The sequence below is a fragment of the Echinops telfairi genome, unplaced genomic scaffold, assembly GCF_000313985.2.
Source record: "Echinops telfairi isolate 266 unplaced genomic scaffold, ASM31398v2 ScPeMD7_7469;HRSCAF=8507_1, whole genome shotgun sequence".
Lineage (NCBI taxonomy): Eukaryota > Metazoa > Chordata > Mammalia > Afrosoricida > Tenrecidae > Echinops > Echinops telfairi.
The window spans coordinates 114,861,046-114,882,332 of NW_022111373.1; the positions used below are offsets into that span (position 1 = coordinate 114,861,046).

The 21,287-nt window shown below is 45.2% G+C and overlaps 1 protein-coding gene across 2 annotated transcripts in view; it reads right to left on the minus strand.

Moving 5' to 3' along the window:
- SLC1A3 (solute carrier family 1 member 3) overlaps positions 1 to 21,287 on the minus strand; it is a 120,938-nt gene that overhangs the window by 98,980 nt on the left and 671 nt on the right. Inside the window, exon 2 of one of the 2 annotated variants that reach the window (XM_045285116.1) lies at positions 20,008 to 20,282. In XM_045285116.1, coding sequence (XP_045141051.1) covers positions 20,008 to 20,188 — 181 coding nt within the window. In that variant the 5' untranslated portion in view covers positions 20,189 to 20,282. Of the gene's footprint in view, positions 1 to 20,007; positions 20,382 to 21,287 lie in introns of those variants that run through there. The other variant, XM_004698076.2, reaches the window with a different exon arrangement.

The following is a 21,287-nucleotide window of genomic DNA, read 5'->3' on the forward strand; positions in this document are numbered from 1 at the left end:
GTCTCCACTCCGACCCCTTCTGCTATCATCAATATGATGGTTTGTCTTCCATTTGTATACAGCCATAACTGTACACTTTTTACTAGATGATTTCCAGTAAGAGCTATAAGCTTTCGTTTCTCTCCCCTTCTCGGTTTGAGAGCATTTCTCTTCGTTCCCTCTTTCATTCACTGTGGTTTTGTTTGTTGACTTGCTTGGTTTGTTCACATTTAAACTTCCTGACACTCAGTTGGGGATGAGCCATCGATGTCCAGTTTTCAGTAGATTCTATTCAACACAGCAGCAGAGACAGAGGATTGGAATTACTAAAAGGCTTTGGTTAGAGCTGGCTCATTCCTCCTTGTGATTACGGAGGCCAAGTCACACTGCAACAGTGCTCTGTCTCAGACTAAATACAGCACGCGGCAGTTTGCTTTCTTTGCCATCAAATGCAGGCCTGATTTTACTGGTCTTGATGATTTGTTTTCCTTATGCACATGGCTTTAAACATCTGTCTCCGACAAAAATGGATATAGTAAACAGAACAAACCCATTTTGCTCAACCAGAAGTTGAATAAACTAAGTGGTGGGGAATCTTCTTGTTCTTGCTAGTTGCTATTTAGTTGCTTCCCCCTCCTGGCTCCCTAATGTGTGCACAGCAGAGTTCTTCTGCAGGGCGCTCAGGCCTGTGCCTTTCAGAAGCTGATCACCATGTCTGCTTTCTGAGGCTCCTCTGGGTGATTTTGAACTGCCAATCTTTTGGCTATTAGATGAGTGCTTAATTGTTTGCACCATCAAGGGAATCCCTAGGAATACTGTTGTTGCTAGGTGTGAGCAACTTCCAACTCATTGTGACCCTATGTACAACAGAAGGACACACTGCCCGGTCCTGCGCCATCTGAGGGTTGTTATGTTTGAGCCCATTGTTAGAGCAATCATGTCAATCCATCTCATACAGGGTCTTCCGCGTTTTCTTTGATTCTCTGCTTTACGGAGCGCTCTGTTCTTCTGTAGGAACTGTTCTCACCTGAGACATGTCCATAGCACATGAGACAAAGTCTCTTCATTCTTGTTTTTGAGGAGGATTTTGGCTATTGCTCTTCCAAGACAGATTTGGTTGTTCTTCTGGCAGTTCATGGGACTTTCAGTATTCTTTGTCAACACCATAATTCAAGCGCATTAATTCTTCTTTGATACCCCTTAATTCATGGTCCAGCTCTCCTATGCATATGGGGTGATTGAAAAGACCTTGGTTTGATCAGGTACACTTTCCTCCTTAAAGTCATATCTTTACTGTTTAAGACTTTAAAAAGGTCTTGTGCCGCAGATTCTCACAAAGCAATAAATGCATCATTTTATTTATTGACAGCTGCTTCCATGAACATTGATGTGGCTCCAACTTCATATACATATGAGGAGATTAAAAAGATCATGGCTGGGATCAGGTGCACCTTTATCCTAAAGTAACATCCTCGTTAGTCAACACTTTAAAGGAGTCTTGTGCATCCAATTTACTCAATGAGATGCCTTGTTTGATTTCTTGAGTGCTACTTCCTTGAACATTGATTGTGGATCCAAGCAGGATGAAGTTCTTCTTCTGCTTTTTTTTGATGAAATGCTTGACAACATCAATCTTTTCTCCATTTACTAGGTAACACTTATGTGGTGTTACCTATTTCTCCACTTCAAGGACTCTTGTCTTCTTCATTTCTTGAGTTGTAATTCCTACTCAGGCTGAAGACCTTGATCTTCATCAGCGAGGGCTTCAAGCTTTCCTCCCTTTCAGCAGCAAGGTTGTGCCACCTGCATTTTGCAGTTTGCTAAATAAGTCATCCTCCAATCTTGATGCAGCATTCGTCCTTATAGACCCCAAGTTTTCTCATTCTTTGCTCAGTAGGCAGACTGAAAACAAACATGGTGAGAAAAATACCACCTTCACACACACTTTTCTTGATTTTAAACCATGCATTATTCCTTTGTTCTGGTTGAACGACTGCCTCTTGGTCGATGTTCAGCGCGTGCACAATGAAGTGTTCTGGAATTCCCATTCTTCTCAATGCCATCTGTAGTTGGCTGTGGTCCATATAGTCAAATGTGTTGCATAGCACAAGTAAATATCTTTCTGGTACTCTCTGGTTTGAGGTAAGATCCACCTATTGTCAGCAGTGATATCCCTTATTCCACGTCCTTTTCTGAATCTGCCCTGAATTTCTTGCATTTCCTTGAGAATGTACTGCTGTTACTCTTTCTGAACTATCTATAGCAAAATTTTACTTGCAAGTGATACTAATAATATTGTTATATTATTTCTGCATTCTGTTGGGTCACCTTTCTTTGGGATGAGTACAAATACGGCTCTCCTCCAGTCTGTTAGTCATCTAACTATCTTCTCGATTTCTTGGCGTAGACTAGTGAACGTTTCCAGTGCTGTATCAGTTTGTTAAAACGTCTCTATTGGTATGTTCTGAAGTCCTGGAGCTTTGTTTCTGGTTAATGCCTTTGTGCAGCTTGGACTTTTTCCTTTAATATCATTGATTTTACTTAAATGAAGGCAAATGTTGGCATTTCTCAACTCGTCTGTTGAATGCATTAAAAAAAAAAAGGGCATTTTTCTTCAAATCCAACTTTCTGCCCCAGCAACCAGCATTAGAGGTAAACTCCATGTTAAGGTCAGCCAGCTATCAGCATCAAATCAAGAGGAAACACTCTGAGGCTGCTGTTTTTGGTAATCAGTTCAGGTTTCTGATTATATTCTAGCCCAGCAATGGAAAAAACCTTCCTTGAAGCACATTCCCACAGCTGAGACTTCCCACAATGCTCCTGTGTCTGCCCTTCCACCCAATGAGAGGGAGCAGGGCAAGGTCGCCACGGTGCTATTTTGCATTGGCCAGAAATCCTGTTGCCCCTCCAGCACTGAGCTTCATTAGTGGCCACTGATTGATGATGGCCCTAGAGTTAATAAAAAGCTTTATGGGCACCAGATCCTTAGTGCAAAAGACCAGATTATTATTTTTCTTCTGATTGATTACTCTGTAGAAAATAAAAATCAAGAATGAAGTACCGATTCTTTCATGCCTTGGTGACATAGCCCATATTACATAAGTGTCACAAAAAAGGATCCAGATTCTCACTCATAATCAGCAGTCTTGCCTCACTCCTGCTTTAACGCAATAGTTAGAATCTAGGCAACATCTTACTAGGATATTTAAGTGATCAAAATGAACTGTGCTGGTGCTTTGGGGATACAAACAGCTCAAGAAGATGGTGTTAGAGGGATTCACTACTTCCTCTTGTAGAATCTGTACAACAAACACCTCTTTGGAAGATGAAATATCATCTCAATGTCTAAGCATTTTACACACAGGAGCCCCAGGAAAGATACATCATGGGCTTGTGGTTTAAAGCCAAACATGTACAACAAATTAAAAGCAAAAGACAAATTTCAAGAATTTGGTTCCTGATGCAAACTTGCTCACTGCCATTGAGTTGATTACAAGACACGCCTACTCTGGGGAGGTTTCAAGGCTGTCAGTCTTTCTAGGGGTAGAAAGCATCATCATTCCCCTGCAGCTAGGAGCCCCAAGGGTAGCCCACTAGGCCTGCAGGTAAAGTAGAGCTTTAACCAAATCACCGTACCATAAACTAGCTAAGGCCTCTCATTTGATAAAAATGGTTTAAAATATTAAGAAGCCAGAAGATATTTAAGAGTAAACAGATGAACAATAATCTTCAGTCAGTTTGGACGAAATTGCCTAATTTAACCTTGGATAAATGTTAAAGCCTGAAATATTAAAAAAAAATACTGAAGTTCTTACTTGATCTATTCAATGCCAGGAACACAATGGCAAGCCAAAGGCTTCTAGAATTATAACTCATAGTGCAGCATTCTCCAGAAAAAGAGGAGGGACCTCGTATGAGGGTCAAGCACTTAGCCTCTAACTGCAAGGTTCGCTCCCCACCAACAGCTCCATGGTGAACGCCTGCTGTTGAAGAGCTCTTCCCACCAAGATCGCGGAGTCACTTGGGGTCACTGTGAGTTGGAATCGACTTAACAATCCAGAAAGATCCCAGATGTAAAACAGGATCTAAAATAATAGAGGTGTTGGCATGGAGAGAAAGACTTCCCACGCTGTGGTCAGTAGTAAGAAAGCTACCTGATGCACCAGTTCACCCAAGACAAGCACCCAGCTCACACCCTCCTAGACAGCCAGAGCACAGTCAGACTACGACTGCTCGGGACAAGCTAGCCTTGCGCCCACTTGAGGGACGCAAAGAGGCTAGAACTAACATTTGGGTTTTATGTGACAAAATGCTACCTTATCTCAGTTAGGATCCTTTCATTCTTAGAGTGAAAAACAAAAATACAAGCAAACAAACAAACAAACAAACCCCAAACACAATGCACAGGGTTACAGCAATCTGCTGTAGAGAGGAACACACACGAGTGTGATAGCCCAACACATTTGCCATACTTTGTTGGTTAGGAGCAAGTCACTGACGTGCAGCATGCAATCGGTAGAACTTGACACACCATGCAAAGATCTCCAGACCTCCTCACCAAAAACCTTCTGGTATGATATAAATATCACTCGCCACCTCACATATACTATGGCCCCAATCTTCTAACTGGCTCCTCGCTCTCACTCTGACCCCCTGCGGTGGTGGTGGTTAGGTGCCATCGAGTTGGTTTTAACCCATAGTGACCCTGTGCGTGACAGGACGAAACACTGCCCGGTCCTGCGCCATCCTCACTATTGCTCCGCTGCTTGAGCCCATTGTGGCAGCCACGGTGTTAGTCCATCTCGTTGAGAGTTTGTTGTTGTTGTTGTTGTTGTTCCTCCTCCACTTTACCACTGCTTACTATGGATCAAACAGCATCTCCCAGCCCGAAACTCCCTCTCCTACCACACACACACACATGCACACGCTGTGAATCCTCTATGCCTATGATTGTACTGCCATCCCATGTGGGAATGGGTTGTCTTTGTTATATTAATCAGGCCGGATAAGTGTAGGGTGTATCTTGAGTCCATCTTTTTAAAAAATTATACAAAAGAGATCAAGCCAGCAAGGGAGAGAAGCAGATCTAGGGTAAAATAGATGCTAAGACATGTGGAGATCTCTATGGAACCAAGAAACTGGCCTGCCTCCAGGGCTGACAGAGAACAAAAGTCTTCCCCTAGATCGATCACTCTGACATTGGACTTCTAGACCCCTGAACTGTGAGAAAACAAACTTCTGATTGTTAATGTCAACCATGTAACGAATGTCAACCACCAGATAACGGAGCCACCCTCCACAGTCTAATCCCAACATCATACCCAGGACCCAAATAATGCCCAGCCATTAGGTTGATGCCAACTCAGAGTGAACCAGAAGGGCAGAGCAGGACTGCTCCCAGGCTTTCAGAGACAGCACCTCTTGACAGGAACAGAAAGTCTCATCTTTCTCCCATGGAGCCTCTGGTGGGTTTGAACTGCAGACTTTGTAGTTAGCAGCCCTGTGCTTAACCCGCTATGCCACTCGGACTCCTCATACCCAGAGAGACCCTTTAAGACTGAAGTCAGAATGTCATTCCTCCCGTGAAGACTAAAAGCCAAACGCCATGCAGTGGCCACCTGAGGCCTGCTCTCCTGGCCTCACATGCTTTGGTACACACCTGCTCCTCTGCTCCCCCTGGCTTGCTCTGTGTCAAAATCGGCCTCTTCGTTGTTCTTCTGTCACTTGTGGTCCCACGTTCGGGTCCTTGCACAGACTATTCCTTATGCTTCAGCACTCTTCCCAGCTAGGCACAAAGTTCATCTTCAAGGCTTAGCTCAAATCTCGTCTTTTCACAAAAGGCCTGTGCCGACCTCTCTTCCCCTTCCCTTGCTTCCTTTCAACAGTTCTCATCACTTTTGAAAACACAGCAAATTTTAAGATTTATTATGTTTATTGTTTATTATTATTTCCTCCTGCTAAAATGTAGGCCCCGTGACATCAGGGTTTTCCCCCAGTATGTCACTGATGCCCATCAAGACCTTAAAACAATTCTTGTACGAAACCAGCCAACCAGACCCATAGCTCTCAAGGTGATTCTAACTCACATTGACCCTCTAGCACAGAGCAGGCCTGCTCCCTGGATGGTCTGAAGCTGTAAATATCCCAAAGTCAGCTGGCAGGTTTGAACTGCTGACCTTACATTACTATTAGCAGCCCCAGAGCACAACCCACTATGCCACCAGGGCACGTGTTGCTGTTAGGTGCCGTCAAGTTGGTTCCAGTTTATAGCAACCTTATGTACAACCGAGTGAACCACGGCTTGGCCCTGTGCCGTCTTCACCGTTGCTAAGCTCCAACCCATCGTTCCAGCCACTGTGTCAAACCATCTTACTGAAGCATCTTCTTTTTCACTGACCACGCATGAAAAACCATCCTTCTCCTGGTCCCTCCTGCTAACATTTACTCAATGTCCTGAGTAAATCATGGAAATCAAAAGCATTGCAGTCTCTACTCAGGGTATGAATTTATAGTGGATCTTCTCATCAATTCCAAACTCCTTGAAAAATATATGAGAACACCGAGAGGCTCCAACAAAAACTAACAAACGCTTTGTCAATTGCGCCATCACAGTTATTATGGCAGGTATGCAAGAAATAACCCCAATTATTTTGATGGACCAACTGAAAGTTTCCATTTCAGGACTTGGCCAGATTGGACAATTTGGGCAAGTCACAGGCCCATCTCGTGCCAGCTTGACGGGGTGGGCAGACATAAAGTTCCAAGAACCTGACCAGGAGGTCTGTCTGTCCAGTCCTTGTCTTTTGTTCCAGCCCAAACTTCCAGGCATTTCCTGGTGAGAAGCTACCCTGTGTATGTGGCCACCTCGACCCTCCCCCATCTCCTGTTCCCATATCCCTCAGAGATTTGGGCCCTGGCTTGGCTTGTTCTTTTGTCCTTTGGTATTTCCTGTCGCTGTGGCTAGAGGTGGAAAATACCTGCTCCGGCCGTATTCCATGAGTAGTGCCTAGAAGAACCAACCCTGGGAGATTAACCAAGCAAGGAATAAATACACAGGCACAGACTCAAGTTCACACGGCATGTGGCTCTGACGACAACTGCCTCGAAGAATCAGAGGAATGCTGGGGTCTTGTGAAGCCCGGTGCGTTTGTCCCCAAACTCTGCTCACCAGGGTTATGAAAAGGAGCCCTTTGATGGACAAATAATCCATTCGGGCTTTTGAATGTCCAACCCACTCTCATTTAAAAAAAAAAAATCCTCTCCTTCCATTCTAAAGACAGTGGCCTAAATCATCAGAACCTCTTGCCTTCTTCCTTACTTAAAAAAAAATTACATGACTGAGGAGGAACTGGAAATGAAATACGTTAAAAGCTTTGCTATAATTGACATCATGTATTTCGCTTGTAAATCATATGCTCATGTACGGCAACTGTGCCTACTTCCATCTGCTCCTTCTTCGGTTCTTTTCAGAGCTCCTTTCTGCTATCCTATATGTCTCTGGGTAGGATGAACAATAAACTCAAAAACTCACTGCCATCAAGTCATTTCCAACTCACAGCGACCTTATACAACAGGGTGGAGTTGCCCTTGTGGGTTTCCGACACTGTTGAACTCTTTGTGGGAGTCGAACGCCTCTTCTTTCCTTCCTAGAAAGAAAGTTAGCAGCCTAACCTAAACCCAACTCGATGCCTCCGAGTCCCTGCCAACTTAGAGCGACCCTGTAAGACAGGGTTTCCGAGACTGTAGCTCTTCATGGGAGCAGCAGGCCCCTTCTTTCTTACCCTTATTTCCTGATGTTACATTTTACTGCGGAGTCCAGTGGTCTCTTGTGTTCAAGTCTTCAGATTATCAGCACTAGAATTCTGGGAAATTATTTCAGGATGCACAGCATGGTCCAAGACTATATCTGAAAGAGCTACGGCTACATTGGGGGCTACTGGCATATTTTGACAATTTTTCACTTATAAGTGCCCTTGAAAAGGTGGTCATTATTCCTGTTTCTAAACATCTTCTATTACATTTGGGGATGTTGGTGTTGGCATGTGTTCCTGAGGCAGCTCTGACTGATTCCACCTTATGTACTATGGCAGAAATATGGCCCGGTCTGTGCCATCCTCATAACTGTTCCTGTACCTGAGCCCACGGTGGCAGCCACCGCATTAGCCCATCTCATTGAGGGTCTTCCTCTCTTTTACTGACCTTCTACTTTACGAAGCATGATGTTCTTCTCCAGGGATCCAAAACTTTCTTCCATCTCTTTTACTGTTGTGAAGATGGTAGATAAGAGATTGGAAAGTACTTCCAGAACTTGAGTGTACTATACAAGAAAAGTCTTTGGGTATCTTATGATAGGACGTAAATATGAATTCAATACATGTTTTTGAGGCAGGAAGGTGGAAGCTACTTTATTCTATCCTGTGCATCTACTTTATTCTATCCTGAAATTCAATTTTTTCCCCAAGTAATTTTCTTCTTTAAGTTTATTGTCTAGTCAGCTCACAGAAGTGGAAAAACCCAGTGATCTTTCTATCTGGCAGCAGAAGTAGCGTGGCTAGCTTCTTTGTAAATCCCACCACTTGGGAGAGTGTATTAGTGAAAGTTCTACCGGAGAAAGTTTAGCAACATCATGAAAATTACAAATGAATATACCCTAAAATGCAGCAATTCAAATTCTAGTGATATGATAAGATAAATTGTATGTAAGTGAAATATTTTTTGTGTAAAATTACTCACACACCTTTAAAAAATTGTCTAACTGTTGGAAACAGCCTGAGTGCCCATCAATAGATACGTGGCTTCAATGAATTATGTTTTGACACTGCCTCCATAAGAGAGACTGAAGTGGGGTTTTTGTGTGCTACTAAAGGATGATATGAAAGGTGGGACACTTAAGGTATGAAGTAGCTATGGATGCTACGGACTTCTAACATGTGATCGCCAACGGTGTTTCTACCACCAGAGGCACGCTTCCCAACTGCTGATCTTTCTTCTTTGTCTCCAACTTCTGCATTCCAATCATCCGTACACATCAATGAATCTTGACTGCACATTGAATAAACTTCTCCCCGGGGTGCTAGTCAACATCCTCAATTCCTTCATCATCGGCTCCAGTGGTTTGTATATAAATTTGAATAATGGTCACTCACTGGCCGGCCATCTGCCTGGGTGGAGAGATAGTATCACCTCACTAAGAGCGTCGTACTTCAGGAGAGCTCTTGAAATGCTCTTTTTGACAATGACTGCGATGTCATCACGCTCTGTCATTCCTGACAGAGTTGACCATCTGCTCACACCCACGAGTACATATATGATGTGCAGAGGATATTTCTCCTTCACATTTATGTGTGCTGCAAAGACATTCATGAAGATAGTAGAGCAACAAGGGGCAAAGTTCAGAAAACTCCGTAACCTTCACAAAATGACTGGGGGACTGGAGCCGCTCCAGTCCCTGGAGAAGGACACCAGGTTTGGTAAAACAGGAATCAGTGAAAAAGAAGAGGACTCACGACAAGACAACTGATGACCGTGGTGACTGCCACACCGGGCCCAAGTCTCGTGATGATGGTGAGGAAGGCCTAAGACTGATCGGGGTTTCCTACCTTCTGTGGTACGTGGGGTCCCTAGAGATCAGAACTGACACAATGTCACCTAACGTCGACAACAGTGCAACACCAGAACTTGCGAAACTCCAGGGAGTTTCAGCTGTGATTAGATAATTATTTTGTTTCCTTAAAAAAAAAGAAGCAGATGACGGCATTGATCACATCGGCGGTCTTCTAACCGATTCATAATTTACTTCTTAATGTTTGCAGTTCATCAAGGAGGCAGCAATACCAGCATGTGGCGAGTGACGCCCACGTGGCCCTGGGATCTTGCTTGACTTTCTTTAAAGATGGAAGTTCAAGCGGTGCAAGGTGTTTGTTTTAGGATGAGAGGGCAGCAATTGTACATCCGTCCTCTCATGAGGGATAACCGAGCCTCGTCTTACAAGCATGTGAATACAAAGTCTCTCACTGTCTTCTCTCTGGGAAGTCCATTGCCTCCTCTCTGGGCAATAGCAGCAGTTAGTAGCCTGGAGTCATTGTTGGAGAACTGGAGACGTCTCTTTGGGAACAAGAAGAATGAGTGCCCTCCCTGGAGACAAGTGCTCAGTCTTGAAATTCAAAACTCAAGTGTGCCTTTCAACTTACTGCTCCTAAGTTTTCCTTCCAAATCTCTGATTTAAAACAGAGGGAGAAGGGGAGGATGGTTTTTGTTTTTCTTCTCTGGTCTTAAACACTTGTTCAGGACATAGGAGGGGGCTTCAAAAAGTTCATGGGAAAATTCCATATCTTCCAGCTTCTTTTTTTTCTGCACACTTTTTGAAGCCCCCTAGGATCTCCCTTTATCTAACATTTGGGGTCTTCATCTCTCTTTCTTTCTTTGGTTTCAAAACCACTCGAGCATGTCTCTTGAATGATGATGGGGGCCCAGAGCACTCTTGGTTTCTGGGGTGAGCTCTGTGTAATTTTGTCAGTGTCAAAGCTAACAACTCTAATATAATTTTTATAGATGGTGAATATAACAGCCAAACTCTGTGTCCTGAAGTGCTCTGTCTTTCCTGCTCTGACAATGTGGCGCAACAATGATACTGCTGACCTAGCTGCCAGCCTAAATTCCTGCTGAATGACAGCATCCTAGTGTTCCATAAATACCCAGTACTCTAGTACCTGGCATGTACAACTTGGAAAGGGTGGTCCTTTAGCCCTGCTTAGCTCCTCCAAACCATACATGCTCTTCACGATCTTGTTTACGCTCCAGCCAAAACAAAGGCCCGCTATTTTTCCCCTTTTGATTTATGAAAGATTGAGAGAACTGAATGGAAAAGTATGTTCCGCCATGACATCAAAGACTGGCTGAAAAAGAATGATCTTCAGACCTAGAGCCAGACCCCGGAGGGCTCTCTGGGGCTGCAGTGGTAAGCACTTGGCTGGTTACCTAAAGGCAAGGGTTAGAATTCACCTGCTGCTCCCCAGGAGAAAGATGGGGCAGCCGACTTCCAGGAAGGTTTGCAGTCTTGGAAAGCACTTCTACACTAGCCCACAGTATCAGAGTTGGAATTGGCTCTATGGCCGTGGGAGACCCCAGGGAGAGAGAAAATGGCTAGTTGTTAGTGTGGATGGACTTCCTAGCGTGGGTTGTGAGGTCCTCACTCTAGAATGTTACAGTGCGGTAAGGAAACACCTGTGCACCCCACTCTATCTACGCTGATGCTTTTTTAGAGGAAGGGAAAATGAGACCCAAAAGTATGACATTTTGGGTTGGAAGCGGACACTAGCCCAGATTTAGTTCACTGCTGAGAAAGTGGGAGGCCCAGGGATTTGTCTAAAATCACAAAGCAGGTGAGTTGATAGTGGACCCTGGTCTGTAACCCGGGACCTTTCGGCTGGCATGGTCATCTGAGCTGCATTCCAGACCTTTGCAGATACTAATCAGAAGGTGGACGGACTGGCCGGGGGCTTATATTGCTGCAGAAAGTGCTTTGTCACTGCAACACCACAAAAATGGAAGGCATGCTTACTGCAAGTAATTGTTCTGAACACACCCGCTGGAAAAAGGAGCCAAGGTGAAATGGCTGGCTCAGTTTTCTCAAGGTTCACAACGAACAGGAAGAGAAAAACAGAGAAAGCTACAATGTGGAGATCCTCTTTGGAGGGCTCTGAGCTTTCGACGACATCTTACCTCAAGAAAACCTTGTCAAATTCTGTTGGGAAGCAACCATGTGGCGCTCACCCCCCAGAGCCTGTCTTGCCCCATGCCGATGGGGCTGGCAGTTATTGGGCAGCAGACACCAAACCAAGGGTCCCTGGGTGGCACAAACTATTAAGTGCTTGACGACTAGCCAAAGGTGGACAGTGTGAACCCCGCTGGTGCACGCCAAAAGAGGGGCCTACTGATGGCGCTACTGATGTCAGAGCCTGGAGAGCGCTAACGGGGCAGTTCTACCCTGCACACATGGCGTTGTCATGGGGTGGAACTGACTCAATGGCAGCTCACAACACCCGGCCACCAAACACTGGGGGAAAGGAGCCAAGGGCAGGGAGGTAGACGCACCCAGCTGGGCCTCGAGCGGCCCAAACAAAAAATACCCTATTGATGGTTCTTCAAACATGTATTAACCATATTTCTTCAACTCTTCTGCTCTGTAAGCCTCTCACCAATTCACAGTAGAACACTCACATAAAAATTTAAAAGTCAAAAATTGGCAAAGACAAAAACAAAAACAAACACAAAACTTCTTTCTGATCCTCGATGACTTCACATTTGCCGTCCATTAGTCTGCATCGTGATAGCAGCTCTTTGGGGATTGCTTTCTGGTTTGTCCCAGGAGCCCAGGTAGGTCAGGGACACATCACAACGCTATCACTTATTCTGTGGCTTTCATCTCTGCCTCTCAAAGCCCTTTACATCTACTCCGTCTCTTCCACCCACTCTCTTGGCTCTCCGCTCAAGCCACAGAAACAAGAATCGTTTCTCTCTGAATGAAACGAGGTGATCATCTTTCCTTTGCTTCATCCCTGGGTCTCCGAGCCTCCGGCAGGCTGGCAACACAAAGTCAGCATCTGTTACCTGGCACGAACACAAGGCCATACCCAAGGGGCCTTATAGGAGCCCTGGTGGCATAGCGGTAACGCCCTGGGCTGCTAACCCAGAGGTCAGCAGTTCAAAACCACCAGCATCTCTGCGGGGAGAAAGGCGAGGCTTCGTAGGAGTCACAGTGTCAGAAACCCACAGGGTGGTTCTTCCCTGTCCTATAGGGTTGCTGTGAATCAGAACCGACTCCATGGCAGTGAGGGAGGGAGGGAGTGGAGACACTTCACCTGCTGAACTTTTCAGGAAGCTGTCTAAGGCCTCAAGGTGCGTAGGTGGCAGAACTAGGGTATGAATTTAGGCAGAGAGCTTCTGTAATGATTTCATTTGACCTTATAGCTAGCAGCCTGATACGTAACCCACTAGGCCACTGAGGCTCTGTAAGTACTTCATTTGAGACATGAAGAAATGGCAGTTGCTTTCGGAACTGGGACCCAAACCCAGGTTATCTGAGTCTAGAACCCAGAGCTCTGATCCACTGCCCTGGGTTGCACTGACTTGACACCCGCAGTAGGCAGTGCCTGGGGACAATGGGGAGAGATGAGAGGGGCGGCCATGCGCACGTAGGTCAGGAATGGGCATCTCTGACCTAAACAAGTTTTTGGTACTTCTCCTTGGAGAAGAAGATGAAACAGAGGGAAATCAGACTCTAGTTCTTACACCCTCCTCCTGCGTCACTTTGGGGGCACTGCCCGAGTGGTTGGCTCTGCAAACTCACTGTTTCTCAGCCCCCAGAGGCCCAGTCCTCCCTCCCAGACCTCTGCCCAGAGCTTGTGCTGGCAAGGTTCCACCAGGGTTGGGCCTGCCTCAGGTGTTAGTCTTCCTCCACCTCCGAGAAGCACACCCTCTCTCCTGGCTAGGACATGCTACAAGAGCCCAGAAAGCCATCCACCATTTGTTGGCGTTCAGGTATGTAATCTCCATGACAGGGAGACCTGGTGGCACAGTGCTTCCTTGCTTAGCTGCTAACACAAAGGTTGGAGGTTCAAACTCAATGGCAGCTCTACAGGAGGAGGACCCGGTTACCTGCTTTTCTAAAGAGGACCACCCAGAAAACCTCAGGAGGCAGTTCTACTCTGGAACATGAGTCACGAGAAGGTGTGATCGAGCCCATGGCACCGAACCATAACAACCATCAGGCAGCGCCCTTCTGCCAGAATTCTCTGTTAATGGCGACGTATCAATGTGGTGCTCTCAGACCACGCCCACTGCTCTAATTCAAGCACTTGGCTACTTTGGTCCCTCGACCAGTCCAGCAGCTGAGGATAAATCACATGTTTCCATCTGTTTGGCTGAACTAACTGACCCAGATAGGTAGTCGGTAAGTGTCCAAAGCAGAGACATCGGTGTGTCATTTCTCAAAGATGGTGGCTTTCAGGCATGCAGAATAGGGCCCATGAATGACCACCATCATGGGAGAGGAGCTTCGGTCATGCTGTTGTTCGGTTGTGACCCAGAGTGCCCTTATGCACAACAGAACGAAACACTGCCCGGTCCTGTGCCACCCTCACCACCGCTCCTATGCTTGAGCCCATTGCTGCAGCCACTATGTCCATATATCTTGCCCAGGGTCTTTCTCTCTCCCTCGCTGCCCCTCTACTTGACCAAGCACGATGTCCTTCTCCAGGGACGGGTCTCTCCTGACAACAGGTCCAAGTACGCAAGACAACATCTCACAAATCCTTGCTTCTAAGGAGCAATGTGGCCGTGCCTAATTCAGTGATCGTTATTCATTTCTACATTCAAATACTGTTCCTGGGTCTTGTTTAGTCTGAAGAGTGTTCATAGTGAGGTCTCTCCTATAGTATCTCCAGCGAAGCATTTTCAATGCAGTATGAACTTTCTATTACTGTCCCACTCCCAATTGGGGCATCAGCAGGCAGTCCACCCTCTCTCAACACTCAATCAACCACCAAGTCTCAAGGGTGACCTAAGGAGCTTTCAATTCAACCTCTCTGGGTCATTTCTGTGCTTGATGCCTCAGCGCAGACCCTTGGCTAATTGCTTGGAAAGACTAGGATGGCTCATCACTGAGGGCACAGAGCAGCACCCACAGCCAGGCAGTGCCTCAATGAATGAGCTCAGAGCCAGAAGGATGGCTTTGAATCCGACTCCGCATGAATCAACCCTATGGTATGTATCGGAGCTTGGTTTCCTCATATGGGAAATGGGGATACTAACACGAGGCTAATCGGATACTTCCTTTCCTGGATTCTTAAGAGGATTAAGTGAAGTGAGCATACGTGCAATTCTTAAAGCAATACTTGGTCCAGAATATGTGCTTTGCATTAGCAACATATTATGTATATAAAGACCGATAAGGAAATGGAGACTCAGAACTACTAAATGCCTTCCTCGGGATCACCCAGCTGTTAAATAATATGGCTGGTATATCAATCCAGGCCTAGTCTTCATTAAAACCCACACTTTTGTTTTGTCCCCCATAATGGCACCCACAGAAGTCCCAGCACAGCTGCTAATGAGAACTTGTACCTGCTACTGAACACAAAAAGATGGATGTTTCATCGAATAGTGTGCATAATATGAGCTTATTTAAAATGTTTAGGGTTAATTGCAGGCTTCTTTTTGAATACTTTTGAGCCTCTTTCACCATCTTACTTGTCAACAGTCTCTCTGATTAAACAACCTCAGTGCAGGACATTGCCAAGGTATGCATAGCACATGATAAAGCCCACAACACTCAGTACTTGTCAGCATGCAAAAAGCATCGGTTTTTTTAATTTTAAAAAGGATAATTTCTTTATTTATTTAGTGGACAATCGACTGTATTTTGAGATAAAACCGGGCCATCATAGAACAACATTCAAACCCCCCCAAAGAAATTGTTCAAAGGAAAAGAATATTCCCTTCGCTGCTTTCCTCAGACACCCGGCTTGCAGTCCCCCCAAAGAAGGCAAGGTGAGCAGGTCCTTGGATAGGCTGCCACAAATATCCTAGAGTTACATGGAATTTCCATCCAATTTAAATTTACTGCAGAAGAATAGCAAGGGGCTAGGGATGAACTTTATAAAGATTTGGGTAGTACATGTTCTTTCTTGAGAAATGACCAATTTCAGGTTCATAAAAATGACAACCTAAATGTAAATTGAATAACCAACTAGCTCTATGTGTGTGTGTGTGTGTGTGTGTGTGTGTGTGTGTGTGTGTGTGTGTTAGGACCAACAATAGAGAAACCTGCCACCTGATTCCATGGAATTATCTTTACAGATTCCCAGCCCTGGAAGTAGATCTTAGGACCCATTCCTTCCCATTGCTCTGGCCGGAGACTTCCTTTCAGCCTGAATTCTGTGCCTTGAACATGACAGATGTCTCTCCCTTTCTTTCTGAGAGCTGCCCTAGGTCACGCTTTCCCAGAGTCCCGGAGTATGAAAAGAGAAAGTGCTTCTGGGGGAAAGAAGCATGTGGACCCCAGGAAGGTTTTTATCAGACAGATGTCTACAACAGCCCTGGAAGACACCGTCCTTAATGGTTAAAGGTGCACCCACTTAAAGAGACTTGGTTCTGCTTTTTCTTGGATGCTTAGCCTGTCCCTGTTACTTTTATGATGGCATGGGGCCTTCAGATTTCTGTTTAAGATGAGGTTAGAAATACCTTTCTCAGAAAAGACATCACATGATACAAGGAGTTCTATGTCTGTGCTTTATAGAAGAATTGATATTCAAATATTTATAATGCTCAGTTTCACTCTAAAGTTGAGATTCATCTTTCCCTACCCCTTCCAGTGAATGTTTTTCTGGTTTGTACTTTCACATAATGCATCCTCATTTTAGTTCCCAAAGATAAAACAAAGCGGATTGGACAGAAATTTACTCCAATATAGTGTTGTTGTTGTTTTTTAATTAAGAATAATCCAAAACTCAGAGTTGGAATTCTAATAGCTATAGTTCATCTCATCTGATCCCTTATCCTTCAGGAAGATAGCTACATTTTCCCTCTTTGATAGCATATTTATTATCTCCCCCACCCCTTCAATGCTGTAACAAGTAAATTAAAGAGTGATGTCTAGGCATGGTACCCCTAGTATTTGGGGGCGAAAGGCAGAGGGAGACTGGTGCAGGCATGCTACCTACTGAGATAAATGAAACGGAACCTTTGTTTCCAGTGGGCCCTCATGCGAGACACATGAGAGATAACTGGCTGGTCTCTTCCTTTTCTCCTAAAGCTGTTTGCCGGGAGTGGTCTGTTAACTCTTCTAGTCTTTGGTGGAGACTCGGTGGTCTCCCTGACTGCCAATGAGTTCTTTTCAGTCCTTTCCTTTGTTCGTCTGGCCCCCTTGTTGCATCTCCCTCCGCAATTTCCATCAGTAATGCCAACCGCCAGGGCAACCAGCCAACTTATCTCCCCCAGCTCAGCCAGCTCTTCCTGCAGTTCGCACAAATCCAGGGAAAAGCTGCACGGGGTTTGGAGAAGATCCCCAAACTCCTGGAGAAAGTGGACTTGTCATCCCAGGCGCACCCTTCTTCTTGTGAGAGCCGCCGTTTCTTTGTGATAATCACAAAGATAATCACTTCTTTCTCCGCCGACCTACTTTCCATGTGTAGCTCTCATGACTTTCCAGGGCTCAATCCTACAGCAGAAATATTTCTGTTCGAGAAAGTGAACTCTTCGGGTGGTACCCTTGGGCATGATGTGTCTGCATCTCCCCCTCCCCTTGCCTGCCCAATATGCTGAACTATGAGGATATAAGGAGCCCTGGTGGCATTGTCAGGTAAGCTTTGCCCAGATGCCACCCAAAAGGTTGGTAGTTCAAACACACCAGCTACTCCGAGGGAGACAGAAGGAGTTACAAAGCTTAGGAAACCCAATATAAGGTGACTACCCGTCAGAGTCAACGTGATGATAGAGGGTTTGTTTATTTGATTTTTTAAAATGTTATTATATACTTGGGATTTCATAAAAAAGCAAATAAATTGCCTTTGTTCAAGGAATGAGATCATTGCGCCCTAACCCTTTGTAGAAGAAATGTTCAGGTTTCTGTTGAGTGTAATTGGGTAAATCAGAGAATAAAGCGATCATGCTAGACGGTGGCCCATTATCTAGCCCTCTGGACTAATTAGCCTCCAGCAAGACATAGCAGCATGTCTCTTCCGTGCACCTCTCACAAGATGTTAACTAGTCAGCAGAGCTGAGAAGCAGGGGGCAGAGAAGGGCCATTGGTGCTGGGCAGCCTGGGTTTGACTTCCAGCTCTAACATTTCTGACACCGTGTGACTTCTGGGAAGTTGCGTGGTCTCACCATGCTAGTTCCCACTCTGTAAGATGAGGCCGAGCATAGTTATTGCACCCACCCGCTCATTTCATAGGCTTGTTGGAAGATGAAGTGAGCGAATGCAGTGAAGACTGTAAGAGCCTGAACGTGGCAGGACCACTTTGCTTTTGCTGCCTTACCCCTTCTCTATTGATCTCTATCCAGAGAACGTGTTTGAGATTTCCTTCTCTGGCAGGTTTCTGCCTTACCCACATTCTGGCTTTTGCAGGTTTTACTGTATATCTAGAGAGTGTAGTCGGTGAAAGCTATCCTGTATGCTGTGAAACAAGACAACTGAGAAGTGGCAGGAACTCTAAGATTACATAAGTGTTTGTCCTGTTACCATTTAGCTATGGCTTGGGTTGACCATCACTATTGCAAAAGCAAAGAATGAGGTGAGGTTACCATAATTTGCATTGACTTCAAGGACAATGGCATGGTATTGAAATACTTCTTCCAGGAATATATTCAAACATGTGAACCTCTTTAAGAAGAACTTCTCTGGGTCAGTCGGGCCATCTTCTCTTAGAATAGCTTTAACATGAATGGATGATCAGTAATCATGGGGATTACTAAAAGGAGCCAACGATGTTGAGATGGGGTATATCTGAAGTCTTGGGATGATTTCTACCCCACCGAATGCCACCGAGTCAATTCTGACTCATAGGGACTTACAGGACAGGGTAAAACTGCCCTTGTGAATGTCTAAGACTAACTGTTTACTGGAGTAAAAAGCCCTGTCTGTCTCCTGTGGAGCAGCTGGTGGTTTCGAACTGCTGATCTTGAGATTAACAGCCCACTCATAACCACTACACCACCAGGGCTCTTAGGTCCCCTGCATATTTCTATTCATTTACAATTTAAGAATCCTGTTGTTTTGGGGAACAGCAATGGGGAGGCAATGTTATAATTGTCTTTCTATACTACATGGAAAGTTTTATATTACATATACCAGTAAATCTTCCTTTTAAGAAAGTCACAGATTGGCACACTTAAAACAGATGATAACTACACGCGTGCCTTCGTACAGCAAATTAACAGAAACAGAAGATCATTTTTGACAAATGGCATTGGCTTCTGCTTATAGGTTCACTAACCTACTGATTCCTATATTGGTTTCATAGAACTTTCCAAGTAAGTTGTTTTCCTGCCCCCCTGCCTCCAGCAATTTTTCAAGGTATTGTCAGTGCTACCCTGCAGATCATGATTTATAACTTCAGGTTCCAACAAGGCAAATAAAATAATAATGTCTTATTAGTACAGATAGCTGTCATCAATGCTTCAAAAGGGGGACAGTTGCGGATGGTAGGCTCCGCGATGCAATGAATGAAAGAGAACTGTGTTAACGTTTTTTTCCAGCCCATTCCCAGTTACTGGGTGAGAGGGTGGAAGCACAGAAAAAATTCAGCCTCCCTGTCTAAGGGTGGAGACTCAGCTTCATCACCACGTAGAATTTAATTCCTAGTCCCAGCCACTGCCATTGAGCTCACTCTGTCTCGTAGCCATCCTACATAGGATTTCCAAGGCTATACATCTTCACATGAGCAGAAAGCTTTATCCTTCTCTCACAGAGTGGCTGGTGGGTTTGAGCCGCCAACCCCGAAGTGAGCAGTCCAATGCTTACCTGACAGTGCCACCAGGCTTCCTTAATTAATCCTATTCGTTACCTGCATCTCATTTTGAGTATACTAATTATATAAACTAGGGTGAAGTGAGAATGACATACTCTAATCATTACCCTTTGGCTAAATCTAGCCCGCTTGCTTGTTCTTGTTATTTAACTGCGCATGCCTAATGATTAAATATCATCATTCTTTTGTCCTTAAATGAGATTGGGGACGAAACAACAAAAACCATTTAATTTCTTTCCCATCCCCACACAATCCCTTAATTTGCATAATGCCTAATGATACTTCTTTCAGATTATCACATGTTTATCATATATTGCTCCAAACATGTCAACAAACTGTCACTATTAAAAAAAACAAAACCCAAACAACATCAGAAAGCTGGGGCCATCATCCTGAATGCCCACAATCAGTCCATTTGATCATGCTGTCAAGGAGCCAGATGCCCAAGAGAAACAAGATGCAATTGGTATTATTATTATTATGCAGTCGGATGACTTACCCACAATGACAGCCGTGACCGTGAGCAGCACAAAAGCATTCCGAAACAGGCAACTTTTCACATCCTCCTTTGTGATGTTTTGCACTTTCTTCTTGGCCAAGAGCGTGCGCTTTCGGACTCCTTGCTGCAGCCTCTCCATCCTGCCCCCCGTCTTGGGCTCTTCTCCGTTGCTTTTAGTCATGTTTTACTTCTTGGGGAGTATCTCTTCTTTGCCCTTTAATGCCTCGGAATCAGCACCCCAGAGAGTCAAAGGTCCTCTTCGGAGGTGGAGAATACTAGAATGGGGGAGAAAGAGACAATGTGACAGCCTCTAGGGGTGAGAAATTCGCAGAGCTCCACGGCAGGCTGGCCAAGGGGCTGGTAAACCTTGTGAACTCAGTAGGAATCTGGGGCTGGGAGGTGGCGACTGTCTGGGCTTCAAGGCTTCAGTGCGCATGTTTTACAGGACCACGTGTGAGAAGTTTGGACTCAGAATATCCGAGCGGAAACTCCGGCTTTCTTTCTTAAATCTGCCCACCTCCCTCCAATAAAGCTATAAAAGGCTGGATGTGACGGACCAAACTTTAGGCATAGCCCCCAGAAGCAGAGGAGTGCTTTGGTCATTCAGTGAATGTCCAGCGGAACTCAACGTACAGGAAGTGCTGGATGATTCACATTACAGACACGGGGAAAGCTCACCGTGTGGATGAAATGTGGGCCTTGCTAATAGATAGTGTCTCTTTTCTTCATTAAGAACCAACAGAATGATCATGTCAATGGCTATAGACGGTAGATACACATCTGTGCCCTCAAGACCCAGGGAAATACACTAGCTTATTTTACAGGGTGGCTTGCGAATGTTTCCCCCTCCCTGGGAAATGCACAATGCTTTGGGCACATTTGCAAATGATCAGACATCATCATTTTCGTGTCTGTCTTTATTTCAAGTACAAGATAGCACTTGTCTTGGTGGCAGCTATACCAGAGTCTTCCCGGGACTCCGCCACTGCCTTCTAAGTCCTTTCGTTCCTGCCTTTCTAAGAACAGATGTGCAGAAGAACCCAGCTTTCCTGCTTAATATTACAGCGCCTGGGTTCTAGTTTCTTCAAAGCGCTCCCGGGTTATTCAAACAGCTTTCGGCACATCTTGCCCCTGGGTGGAAATCCGCGGTTGGAAGAGGTCAGGGCTTCTCCTGCAGCTTTTCAAGATTTCAAATGCCCAGTCTTAGCAAGCGCCCGGAGGAGAGCCAGGCGCGCCTGGGGACGTGTCTCTGGCCAGGGCAGCCACCAGCCAGCTTGCTC